Source organism: Drosophila montana, unplaced genomic scaffold, assembly GCF_035044405.1.
Source record: "Drosophila montana isolate Dmon_TW-CO22-7 unplaced genomic scaffold, ASM3504440v1 contig_3513_1, whole genome shotgun sequence".
Classification (NCBI taxonomy): Eukaryota; Metazoa; Arthropoda; class Insecta; order Diptera; family Drosophilidae; genus Drosophila; species Drosophila montana.
The window spans coordinates 47,445-61,163 of record NW_026998392.1 but is presented as its reverse complement, the minus strand read 5'-3'; the positions used below and the strand labels follow the sequence as shown (position 1 = coordinate 61,163).

The 13,719-nt window shown below is 39.5% G+C and overlaps 1 protein-coding gene across 2 annotated transcripts in view; it reads right to left on the bottom strand.

The window, feature by feature from the left end:
• Sur (Sulfonylurea receptor) overlaps positions 1–13,719 on the bottom strand; it is a 54,855-nt gene that overhangs the window by 18,638 nt on the left and 22,498 nt on the right. For both annotated transcript variants that reach the window (XR_010437333.1, XM_064692007.1), the window contains exons 7-14: positions 12,492–12,629; positions 11,310–11,472; positions 10,358–11,252; positions 4,863–5,124; positions 3,782–3,919; positions 2,561–2,697; positions 1,060–1,273; positions 28–656 (exon numbers count right to left, since the gene is read on the bottom strand). Coding sequence is in view for 1 of the 2 variants with exons in the window: in XM_064692007.1 (XP_064548077.1) it covers positions 28–656; positions 1,060–1,273; positions 2,561–2,697; positions 3,782–3,919; positions 4,863–5,124; positions 10,358–11,252; positions 11,310–11,472; positions 12,492–12,629 (2,576 nt within the window). In the remaining variant the exon portion in view is untranslated. The remainder of the gene's footprint in view (positions 1–27; positions 657–1,059; positions 1,274–2,560; positions 2,698–3,781; positions 3,920–4,862; positions 5,125–10,357; positions 11,253–11,309; positions 11,473–12,491; positions 12,630–13,719) is intronic.

Here is a 13,719-nt window from a genome sequence, read left to right as displayed (position 1 = left end):
TGAACTCCAGTTAGGCAAATCATTTACCGAATCGAGTTGGCAGCGCTCAACGGGTGATGATGATGCTTTGGCTTGTTGGAACGCCTCATGGACATGCGTCGCAGAAACTGCTGGAAGCTGCCACGACTCTGTGCCGCAGCCTGCTCTATCGCCGGCAACGCCTGTGCTTCATCGCCGGCTGCCTCCATGGCCGGTGGCGAAGACGCGTTGCGACTCACTGGCGCATGATGCACTTTCTGTGCCGGCTGCCACGACTGCGCACGTGGACACAGATCAGGTGGCGGTGGTGTAATTCCTCCTATGATCGAGTCGCCGCCATCGGCACTGCTCTCCGCGTAACTACTGCAACTGGCGGTCATCACGCTGCGACGCAACAGGTCGCCACTGTTCGTGCTGGAGGTGGACGTGGCCGTCGCCGTGCTTAGACCGCTCAGTCTATGCCACGAGTTCCTCGACTTGGCGCTGCTGCTGCGACGCTGCAGCGTGGAGCGTCGACGTGGTCGCATTATGACATCGTCCGCCTGGCACTCGTCAATGGGCAGTGGCACATCGTAGATCAAATGCCGTGAGCCGTAAACGCTCGAACGCTTGCGTTGCAGATGAAAGCTGCCAGCCGACTGCAAGCCACAGCTAATCCCACTGGCCAGCGACAGAGACTAGGGAAGAAACGAACGAACGAAGCTGTGGATTAATACCTAGCTTTGGATAAGTACCCCACATTTAAGAGTCTAACTATTAGGTTATCGTCAATCCTCAATTCCTCAATTGGTGATATGAGCTCTCTGGGAATCCTTACGTAACCCCGACCCCCAGACCCCCTGACACCCAGGTTCCCCTTTTGACGGGATCTACTACTAAAGAGGATTGTGCTGATCTGACGCTAGATGATAATTAATCAAGTAATTAAAGCTTAAGAAAAAAAGAGTCCATATTTAACCTAATGTCTCTCTATCCCGCAGAATATGAGACATTTTCGACAATGAAGCATAATTATTTTGCGCCGATTAAACTCATCCGATTTACTATTCAAAGAAATTGTGCGTTAAGCAATTCACTTACCGCTGGCAGATCATCGTCCTCGTCATCCTCATCGACAGCATTATTGAGCGTATTGGCAATTGACGTTGACCCGTTGCCATCCACGCATCCAGAATCCAGATCCGAGCCGTTGCCGCCGCCTGCCTCCGATGTAATCGATATTGAGCGCTGCAATCCCAATTTGCTGACATTTTTAAATAACTTCCAGCGTTCACGAGCCGTGCGCTCAGTAGGACTATAGGTAGGAGATAAAAAAGTCAGAAATACATTAAGTGTAGCATTCGGGCTGACAATGTTGCGCCCTCCAAATCTACATATTATACTACGTCACGAAATTAAGTTTAGAAATAAATAATAAATCAAAGTTTGTTATCTGTATGCTAAACGCAAATACGCATACCAAATTTGGTGTCTCTACATCCCTTCTTTTGTTTTCATAATAATTTTAGCGTAATAATTTTCTAAATTATAAAAATCAAACAATAACCCAAATTGCAGGATCGTATAACCGGACAGCCCCCTTAAATGGACAATAGTAGCGGATACTTTCAGCCTATGTTAGCCTTTTTACCTATTCCGATTTATATTTATGTTGATGCCAATGTTTGTTTGCTTCTCCCTTAACGCAAATGTTTATATTCAATGAAATTACTGATTATTCTAAGAAGAATCAACTACACAATCTACCCCAAAGCAGTAAAATTATAAAAATAAAAAACAATAATAATAAATGAAATAAATAAAAAAGAAATTGTCGGACAAAGTTAATTTCTATAATTTTTAAATTTCGTAAAAAATTGTGGACTGGTAGGAGAGTTGCAGAAAATGATGTATACATTTTGTAATGTCGATAAATAGTTGAATGAGTTTTTTACTTGCCATTAAGTTTATATTAGATGCTGTTTAATGGTGGCATTTATTGACACCATTAAGTAATGAGTTTAGTTTATGGACATTAAGTTTTATTATCATGCTTTATAAAATCGGCAAACTGTTTTCAATTTCTAAAATGAATAACACCTTAATTGGTTTACAGATTAGGTTAGCTTTTAAATATTGATTTGGAAAATGATCTGAAAACCTTTGATAACTCTTTACAGGCTAAATTTTTCATTTTTAATGGTGTTTATCTTTTATTTTTAAAAATTTTTTCGAGGTTAAATTAAAAGCTCACTAAAAGAAAGTAAAATAAAAATATGCGCTTAAACCCAAAGACTTAAGACTACAAAGGAAGCTGTGAGACTTTGTCAATGTTCTCTCATTATCTGAAGTTTGTGCCAGTTCTTCAAGCATCTTTTTTTTTAGGCAGATGCTTTGTCATGAATGAACTTTAATGGAAATCGAAGCACTTGCACAAAAAAGCGAAAAGCTTTGCGTGCACATACCAAGAATTCTTTGAGTTATTCCCGACAAAGGGATAAGCCGTTGACAATGCTTCCGTCATATACTAATCTATGCCTCCCCGACAAAAAAAAACACAAAATTTCTCTTGGGAATGGCGCTGGCTTCGACGTGTACTCACTTTTGTTGTTGGTCCTTCGCATTTTCGTTTGCCTTTGCAATTATCGAGTTCCATTTGGCGATTATTTGCGGCTGCTTTAGCTCAATGTCCTTATAACTGCCGCAAGCTTGCAGGCGGCCATCTTTCATCACAATTAACTGAAAGGTCGCCAGAATGAAAGAAAGAAAACGATGAGAAAAAATTACAGCACATAACAAGTAAGAATAATGTACTAAAGAGTGTCCGTTAAGAGGTTACCCTATAAGCAGATATGAAGTATCCATTATTCGGATTTGTTATACAAGAAATACGATCCTAAACCTAACAATATTTTTAAAAACCGCGTAGTTGTAGGGATATTTTTTTTAAGCATTTTGCAGAAGGATACGGTACGCTAAGCCAAACCTGGGATAATAGATTTGGAAAAGCAGGTTTAAAAACAAAAAATTAGACGAGGATTGAACCTTTAATAAGACACTACAAAATGATGAAAGCAATACGTTTAAAGTATGGAAGACTGCAAAACTTTTGCTCTAGGGATGATTTTGCAAAAAAAAATAAATAATTAAAACAGATGACAAAGTGAGGGTAATATTTCGATACCAGTTGATAACACGAGTCAAGAAAAGTAACTGTTACCCACAAAAGAGATATGGGGTAAATTAATTATAGTTTTAAGAAGATAATCTCTCGATAATCTGAATGAATATTTTAAAAAATATATACACACGCAACGGAATTTTATCCCCTAAAAGCTCTTCTTAACTTTTACAGGGTATATGAAAGGGTCAGGAGAAGCAAAAAGAAGAGGTGAAGCACAAAAAGCAATAAATTCAATTTTGAAATTTAAATTTGAAATTTTTTGCGTCTGTTCTGTCTTTTTTTTTTGCAGCGATGCAGTTGCTGCTGCTGCTCAAATAATTGTAAAAATGTGTGCACAAGCAGGCGGGCTGGAGGAGCCTTGGAGTGGGAGCCAGCAGACCGGCAACAAATGGTCTTTCCAGGCAATTGCATTTATGGCCAAAAGGCGATAAATGGCCCCGGCATTTGGAGCGCAAAGTAACAAACGGATGTCGGCAAAAAGCGCCGAGCGCAGGAGGAGGAGCCGAAAGAATGACAGCCACAGCCCAATTCGAGCCCAACGAAACTCCAACTGAAACTGGACAATTGTCGGAGCTGAGAAATTTGAATATGAAATGCTGTCTAGCCCGGGGGCTGGCACATTTCGACAGGGCCACTTACATAATCCGCCTCCTTGATCAACTGTAATTGCTGCGTCACCAGGATGATGGTGCGGTTCGACTTCAAAAGCATTTGACGCACACACTGCTCGAAGACATGGCAGCCCACCTCATTGTCCAGCGATGACAGCGGATCGTCCTAGAAAAGTAAATTACATTTCAGTGTTACAATCAAATTAAAAGAAAGCAATCCAAAGAATATGCTTTAGTTAATATTTAAAACCTAATAGTTATTTTATAATGATTTGGAATAATAAATTTGGCTTAACAAATATTTATTTTGATTGACCATTTGGTAATCCAATACAAAGAGAAATTAAAGAGAGCTATCTATATATATTTATCATAAGGCATCAATATCTTTAAGCCTTATGAGATATTATGAAAATCGCATAAAAAGGCGATGTTGGAATGAAGGAAAAGAGATGTCAGTACTCTACTAAAATAGAGAGGAATAGAAAAAAGTCAAGGAGAGAGAGAGAGAAAGCACGAGAGATATATAAAGAGATAACTGTTAAAGATGCCATTTTCACAGTAGGTACGCGATTCGGAACTAGGCTTAGGGTATCTGAAGGATTTTTTATATTTAAATCAAATGAGTACCAGTTCTCAAGGCGAAACTCCAACACAAACAAACTGACAAGAAATCTATTTTTCAAAACTATATTCAATGTTTGAGTTTAACTATTTGAAGCTCTAAGCTTTTGTCTAATTTGTTTTTACATTGAGAAGAATAAAGCAAAGCAAAACTCTAATGTCTTATCTTGTTTTCCTTCAAAATTTCGACACGACTTTCAAATTAAAATTAGTTTCTGTGTCCTTCTTAAAATATGTCAATCCGATTACCGTGTTCGTTGAAGTGCAAAGAACCCCCCACATCATTTGATATCAAACCTCATAACGTGCCCTATAAAACTTGTTTACCCTGCAACAAATGTGTCGAATTTTTATAGTTCATTTAAAGTTTAAGCATTTGGCGGATTTTATGAGCGGATGCATTCACATAAAGCGCATTGAGGCGTCGGATTGGCTCGCAGTTAAGTCGACAGCATCGTCCTTGTCCTTGGCATTTACTTACTCACCATTATGACCACATTAGCCGATGAATAAATTGCACGTGCAATGGCGATTCGCTGCTTCTGTCCGCCAGATAGGTTGATGCCGCGCTCACCGATTATCGTAAAATCGCCGGTCGGCATTAGTTCAATATCCGGCTTTAGTGCACACGCATCCAGCACAAAATCGTAACGTTTTGGCCGAAACGATTCTCCAAAAAGTATATTCTCCCGTATAGTGTCATTCAGCAGCCACGGGCACTGTGGCACATACGAGATGGTGCAGTTTCTGTACGAATCGAGAAACACAAAACATTTAATTGATTAAATAAATCTTTACTAATGAATTTCAGTGGGCATTTTATTAGGCCATTAAATTAACTAGTTCCACTTTGTTTACGATGCAAATAGAGCAGTTAATTCGAATCAAAACAGATTGGTCAGTTTCATTGATAACAAATCCTTCATTAGGTCTCCAATTATATTGTTATATTTTTTTATATATATATTATTTATGTATATGTTATATATATGATATATTATATTTATTATAATATTGATATATTTAATTATATTGACATTTGATCGATTTTTTTCTCACAATAAAAGTGAAAAGGAAATGCTCACATATTTAAGAAGCGTTTTAAACTTGCATTTATTGATTTTATTTAAAGCTTTTTGTCTTAAATATTTGTTCAACATTTTTCAGTTCTTTCGTAGTATTAGTTTGTTCAGGAAAAGTTACCTGCGATGCCTTCTCCTTTATCCAGGTGCCTTTTAAGCTGCTGTGCACATTAAAAATGTTTAAAAAATAAGTGAAATATGCAACAAGAATTCATAAGCTATACGATAATCTTTGGTGCAATGTCTAGAATGTTGCCCGGAAAAGGATAGCGCGCCCTTGATGGAAATTGGATGCGCTGAAGTAAAATATTTGCACGCCGTATTCGCTCATATATATCGATTCTAAATTGTTCCTTAACTTACCTTAATTAAAGGGTATTTTAAATATATATTAGATATATATATATACAAAACAGCTGCTTGATTTTCGTTATTAAATTTATGTACTAACAATAATTTGTGTGATTTGCTGCCGAATAAAGTAGTTCCCCAACTTATTTAATGCTAGTTCGTGCGCCGACAAGGAGGTTCATTGAATAACTTCCGGTACTCATCAAGCTAAGCTGCTAGACTGCATTTTATCTAAACTCCTATTAGGCTGCAAACTTTCATCGTTAATCAAAACACCCATACACACACACACGCACAGCTAGACACGTACACACGTGTAAGCTTTCGCTTTTACATGACATCGCTAATTATATCAAATGCGAGTGACTTCAATTAATTAGCTGCAATTTAGTTAAGCGGTTTATATGATAACTTTCACCGCGTTGGCCGACAAGCGCATAAGCCGCAGCCTATATACACTTATTCACCACACACGCACAGACACATCCTTCACACACCACACCCACACCCGCGCGCACACTTAATTGAGTAACTCGCAGGATATGCAGATTGGATGATTGGTGCTTATTGGCGACCGCAACATTGTGAAGCCGGCAATGCAATATGTCAAATAGTTTCAAGCGTCTTGCTCAGAAACTACATTTGGGCGCATAATAATAATTTCCCTATATTGGGGTTACAGGCATCTTAATATAAGTGCTCAATTATGGCTTTGATATGCTTGATTTAAAGCCTAATGAAAACAATTGTGTTCAAATTGAAATTAAGTAACAACTCTTGGTCGTAAAGAATAAAAATATAAAATAAAAAAATATTGATGTGATTAAACTATTAAAATATTCTTTAGAACTTCAAATATTGCAAATGTGTTGCAATCTTGTATTTTAAGCACAGAGCAAAAAATAATATATATTTTAAGGACCTTGAGCAGGAATTAATGTGGTGCAACCTTGTCAAAAACTGTTAAGTTAATGTTAACCGGGTGAATTTACTTGCAGCTGTTTAGCTCCACACGTAAGTCACATTACGTATGCGCCCTGTTGACCTGCTTAATCCAACCGCACGCACATACACGCACACACACTTGCACACACACAAAAGCACACACTTGGCCATTAAATCACACTTTGCACCTCATATCAAGCAGCGCCGACTTGGACGCAGTCCGCTTAGACGACGCCCCTTGGCTTTGGCGTTGCGTTTGCGGCAAGCCAAGCCTTGTCGCGTATCGCGTGTGGCAGCTGAAAATCACAAAACCGCACACACTTAACAATCGTTAGGTTCACGTAGCCCCTGCAATCCATAGTGTGGCGTACATGTGCAGTCGTACAATAAATTTCCAAGCCAAAGGCAAAACGAAACCCACTAAAGGCGAGGAAGAGCGAGAGAGAGAGAGAGAGAGAGAGACACTTCCGAACAACACAGACATTTATTACAGTAATTGAAATTATTGCACATTTTGCGTTTGCCAAGGCAGAACGCTGGAACGGGCTGGAGGCAGGGATGGATGGGGCAAAGGGCGAAGCCAGAGAAACAGAAGCAAAGTCGAATCCTGGCAAGATGCGGCCCCTCCTTTGCAGCCTGCTGCGCGATTTCAGCTTGTTAAATGCATTTTTATATGGCAGCCACGCCTCCGGTTTGCCGGGCACTTTGTTACAGCCGCCATCGGGCCAAGGGGGCGTGCTGGGGGCGTGAGTGCACTTCTCTTCGTTTATTTTATGTGCAATAAAATTAACATATACAGACATTTTGTGATAAATTACCGCATCACGTGATGTGCCTGGAAACGACTGTAAAAATATGTTGAATGACTGCGGCGGCGACTGCGGCTGCAACTGCTGCGACTGCAACTGCAGCTGCAGCTGGAAGAGTTACATTTAATTTGAGCTTTTCCCTGCCCGCATTAAAAGTGAAATTGTGATTACAGCAAAAGTTGTCGCTTGGCATTTAAGTGCCACAAGATGCATGCTGCACCGACGACTGACGACTGTGGCATTCAGGCAAGCGCTGACACTGCGACAAATGCCACTGCCAGCACAATGCATTCATTTAAATTTGCCCAACGCTGCGTATGCGTGATGCGTTTTAATGGCTTAAAAGTCATGCGGCTTCTGAGTGGCTTACAAATGTTTTGTGTGTGCACCTTTCATGCAGAAGCTTTGAGTGCGGCACCGAAGTGAATTAACTTTTTGCTTGCAACCCATTCTCTATGTAATCATTAATGTATGCCAGGTGGTAGAAACCCTTTAGTTATTCATTTTAATTACAAATTAAAATTTTTTTATTATTAAAGTAGTACTATTTATTGTTGAATAATTATTTTAAATAAATTTAACGGGCTGCTCAAAGAAATTGTTTTCTTAACAGAATTGTTGATAAAGAAAAAAGTGAAGTAAATTTAAAAAATTTCGTATGCCGTCCTAATAGTTTTCCAGTTTTATCAGCAAAGAGCTTTGTATTATTTTATTATATTGAATGAAATTTATTATATAATTCGTGCAACAATAAAATACGAAACGCTCCTCTAGCTTGAAGTATTTTTAAATTGGTTTCTTCTCAAAAGGTTTTATATCTTTCGATATTATACAAAAATTTAGAAGAAATCAGGAAATATTATTAACTTGCTCTGCGAATAATATAGGAGAACATTTCAAGTATCTCGCTCTTGTAGTTGCCCAGTTCGACGAGTCTAAAAAAAGCACAAAACTATTATACACTTTAACTGCCCCTTTCTTTACCGGCTACAGGGTATATTGAGCTAGTTAGTTAGCTAATTAAACGCTTTATTTTATTTTATTTATTTCTCTATTCTTTTAGTTAGTTCCTTGAGTTAAATATTTGTTGCTTTTGTTGCCCATTTGCCATTTTCTGGTGCGTCAGATTACGCACGTTTTGTTGTGCTTCCAGAGGCCAACAAGCGAAGGGCACATCAACTATGGTGGTCGTAGCAACGCTGACACGCCCCCAGGTAAATATTTAAATTATTTATGTGCCATTTTGAGGTGTGTAAACAGCAAGCAGACGGGCGGCTAGGCGGCCAGGCGGGCTGCTGCTGCTGCCTACACCCAAAGGTCTGTTTGCTCATTTAACGGCATTTAATTGCATAATTTTTTGGGGGTGTGCTCAAATTAATTAGCTAACTAGGTTTGGGTGCTATTTAAATTCAATTCAACAACGCCCGCAGCCTCAATATAGTTTCAAGGCCATGGACTCTGTGCCATCCAAACTTTCAAGGCACTCGTTCACTCGCATTCAATTTAGGGCCTAACACTTGAAGCAACAATGGTTGAGTCAGAACGAGATCGGACCAACATTCACCCGTTTTCACACTCGGCTACATTTAATTAAAGTTTTTCAATTGTGCGTGGCTGTGTGCGGGTGTGTGTATGTGTGAGGTGTCTTCGCTTTCCAGTTAGTTTCGCATACGGGCTGCCAATTTGGCAAAGCATACAGTTTTCTTGGCCTTCAACTGAGCCATAAATAAAATGCAATAAGCGCCGCGCGTCTCCTGCCACACATTTTGCCCGACACTCCCCTTCCCCTACAGCATCAAAAACGTTCTCAATAAATTTTCGAATACCACATAGCTTGCAGCTGCATATGAATGTGCGTGTGTGTGTGCAAGTCTGTGTGTGTGTGTAACATTTCACATTTCAGTTCACAGTTCTCGTTTTTTGGTGATTCCCTGCCATGTGTGTTGCCTACTTTTAGGCGTCCATTGAATTGCATTGGCATAATATGCGTTTTATATTGAAAGCAAGATGCAAGCAGCTTGGTATCAATGGGCTCCTCCACACACACATTTATTGCAAGCCTTAAAAGCCTAATTTATGGGCTGGCTGACAGGTTAAGCAGCCATACACAAGTAACTAGGCTAGGCCATCTGTTTCTTGGTTCTTATAATATATCCAATTGAAGAAAACGAGAAACTTGCTATTTCTAAATGTAGTTTTTCAGAATTGAGGTGAAAGAAACGTCATTATTTAAATTTGATCAAAGTAATTTGAAATTTGACTGCTACATATGCATTAAATAAAACTAATAAATTTCAAAAATAAATCATCCGATAAATATAAAATAAAATTTAAAATACTTTAGTTGATTGCGGCTGACTATGAGATACCCTAAGCCCAACCATACAGTCTAACTCTATGGGAATAAGCCCGGTGTTTTTTGTCCGATAATAATGAAGGGTATTAAAATGATATTCAAAGATATGTAAATGCCAAAACTCAAGGTTTTATCTATAAGAATAAGTATATAAGAACTTTAAGAGGAGTGTACGCCAAGAGCTAAATGTTCTGCAAATTTGAGGTCTCTAGCATTGTGGTCTTCAGATAGACAATCAGACTGGCAGACGGACTTGGCTCGATCAACTCGGCTGTTAGAATATATAAAAAATCTTAAGAGTCAAAGAAGCCTACTTGCACCCGTTAAATACAATTTCGCATACATTTTCAACCCCTTTTCAATCGGAATTTCAAAAACCTTGATTTAGTTTATATAAAGATATAAAGATGTGGACTAGATAGAAAACTTGTACTCACTTATGCCAAAACATATTCCCCACAAGCAGCGGCATTTCCATAAGCAGAGCCGACAGCAGGGAGGTCTTGCCACTGCCATTCTTGCCCACAATGATGGTCAGCTTATCCTTGGGTATGGTCATTTCCTGGACGTGCAGCTGCACGTTGGGCAAGCGACACTGAGGCTGCCAAGTGAAGAGTCCATCGTTGATGGACACGGCTATATCGTCGGGCATCTTCAGCAGCAAGGAGTCACGACGCCAGCTATCCGTGTTCCTGGCACGCACCACCGAAAACTCCATCGGCTTCTCCGCGGTGCCGCCAAATCGCTTGGGCGGCCGTATGGCCACATAGGGCGTATTGCGTAGCAGCTCGCGACGCTGCTGCACGAGCTTGTGGTGACCAAGTTCATGGGCGAGAAACACCGGCGGCCTCTCCTCCGGCGACTCGCCATTGCTGTGCAGCAGGGGCGTAATGGGCTCCGATTGAGCCAGAGGCGCTGGCGACGGCGGCTGCTCCGGATCGTGAATGCGCAGCGCCTGACGCTGTTCGTTAAGTCTATTCTCCACCTGGGCGGTGCGCAATGCCAGGTTGGATTTCTCCTGCGTCTCGTACATGTCCAGCGAGGCGTCGCTCTTGCTCAAGATGCGCGCCATGTTCCTTATACCCTCAAATTGCTTTTGAATCTCCGGTGCGTGTAAAAAGCGCTCCAGGCGTCGCGTGGACACTCTTGCCGCAATGATAATGGGCACCGTTATGGGAAAGATCAGCAACGGCACGGTCAGCTGCTGAAACAAAGCCAGGGCTGCAAACAAATGGCTGGCATCGAAATGCAGACGCGAATCCTGTGGCAGGTAAACGTAAACAGCCAAAGTCACAAATGTGATCAACACCGTGGAAATGTGAGTCAAAATGGCTGCAAATGCAATTAAATGTAAATTTATGTAGGTGGTTGAGTATGATTTCCACCTACCCATTAAGGTCCAATACAGCGCATCTTTGTTGAGATATTTGAGTTCCTTTTTGCGTGCCGCTTGAATCTTTCTCAAGAACACCTCATCCCAGGCGTTTAGCTTGATAATCTTAATGCCAATTAATGTGTCGTGAATTTTTTTCAAACGCTCATCTGTGTATTTCTAAACGGAAAAATATATAAAATAATTTATAACAAGTACTACGGCTTTCATCAGCACGCCGAATATTAAATACCCTTGAAAGAGCTTTAATTCGGATGAAGTTTGCCGATAATAGTGATAATTTCTAATCTAATATATAAGAAACTGATGAGTTGTCCAAACTGAATCCCTTTTTTTACCGATTCTTTCTTTAGAATAGATATAGTAGTCTGTTGATGTAATTTATTTAATATGTAAGGTAGCTGATGCCATCATTAAAACTGAGAGACTAGTTTGCATAGAAACAGATAGACGGACAAATGGACCCGGTTATATCAACTCGGCTGTTGTTACTGATTAAAAATATATATTTTATGGATCGAAGCTGTCCCCTTCTTTGCAATTCATATTATTTCGAGTTCCAGTCCCATTATAATATTTAAAAGGAAGTAACTTAATCGACACACATCTGTGTTTGTGCTGGTCAACCTCTATGCTTAAGATATTGAAATAAAACATATCTCTTTAATGCCCGCATGTAACGCCAATCAAATAACAATCTGTAAACCCAAACTTTAATTGGCCACAAGTAAATGAAGAATGCCTCAATAGGCCAAAAAGCCGAAACCCAAATTCAATTAACTCATGTCGACCAACTAGCAATAACTTTAAATTGACCACAAATCTGTTAACAAGAAACTTTTAATGAGCCAACAGCAATAACAAGAATAACAACAACAAAAACAAACAACAGCTCGGCCAAAGTTCAAGAGAATACAGATTCTCAACCCTGGAAGGTCAGAATAATGGCAGGCAAATTGTAAACAAACTGACCAGCACAATGCAAGAATCAAACGCATTGTAATGCCGCTGTATCCTGTCGTATCCTGGCCATTTCATGCTTTCCAAATGTGCTGCACTTTATTTCGGACGAAATTAATTTTGTTCATTGTCTCGCTCTAATTAAATTGAACTGCAACTGCATGAAAACTGCAACTCCCTTGCCACGCCTCCAATCCATCGGCCATTGTTTTACTTACCGCTATCACTTCGGCATTCCTGGACATCGCATGGCCGATGAGGAACTGCAACGGAGTCATAATGACAATGCACACAATGGCTCCAATCACCGCACTTATGCCCAGCTTCAGATACAGCAAGTAGATGACCAGGGCTATCTGTAAGGAAATGCGAGAAATATGTATAGTTGCGATTGCAGTATTCAATTTATTTGGTTATGCAAATCATGTAGTCGCTGCAATATCGAATGACGGATGGAGGGTGTTTTGTGTGCACCAGCCTTAAGATAATTAAGATGTGAGTACATTATTTGGGTAATAAACATGATAAAGTTTGACATGGAGCTGTGCAGAATGAAATAGATTGAGTTCAAATATTATTACTTGGCTAAGACCTGCAAAAGAATCAAAATACAGACAGAAGATACGTTGGCTAAGTGTGCAAACTAATGCAAACCTTAAAGCTCGATTCGTAAACCTGGTTACAAATTGTAAGTACAAACTAGGCTTGACAAATTTCTTTAAATTTTCAATATAATCATTCAGATTATCATAAATTAAAATATTAACTTTTACATATTTAATTTGTTTAATATTAGCAATTGTCAGAAGCTCAAGTCGGTATTGGCCGACTAGGAGATCCCTGAGCTACTGTGAAAAAACAAGAGTCCAAAATAGCAGCCCATACACACTGCACAACACAATGCAAAGGCAATTTCATTTATATTATTTATTTATATATTGATAGGATTTAAAAAAGACACGCATATGAATGTGCACAGGTACACAAAAATACCTACGCTTGGAGCTAGCTGCCACGTTGCTTTCCTACTTTTCTTGAATAAGAAGAACAAGTTCTTCTTAACTGATCTTGATGTAATTTTCTGGAGTAGATAATATTATTCGTATAAAGACTCTAAAAAAGACTAAAGAACTCTGCAAAAAGTCTCTAAAATTAAACTAAGAGATTTACTGAAGAAACAGAATTTCGATATCGCCTTTAATCGATTGCTTAGTAGCGGAGCAGGTGTTTGATAATCAGAAACAAACTTAAAAAAAAGGCTTCGGTATCAATTTTTATCGATTACATGAAAGCGGAGCAGTCTGTAAATAAACAAAATACTCTCGTATAGCGCGGCCGAGAGGAGGACCCCACTTTTAAAATACGTACAGAAATACTGTGTATAAATATATCTACCTTATGGGGTCGGAGATGCTTCCTTCCGCCTATTTACACTGTAACATTGGC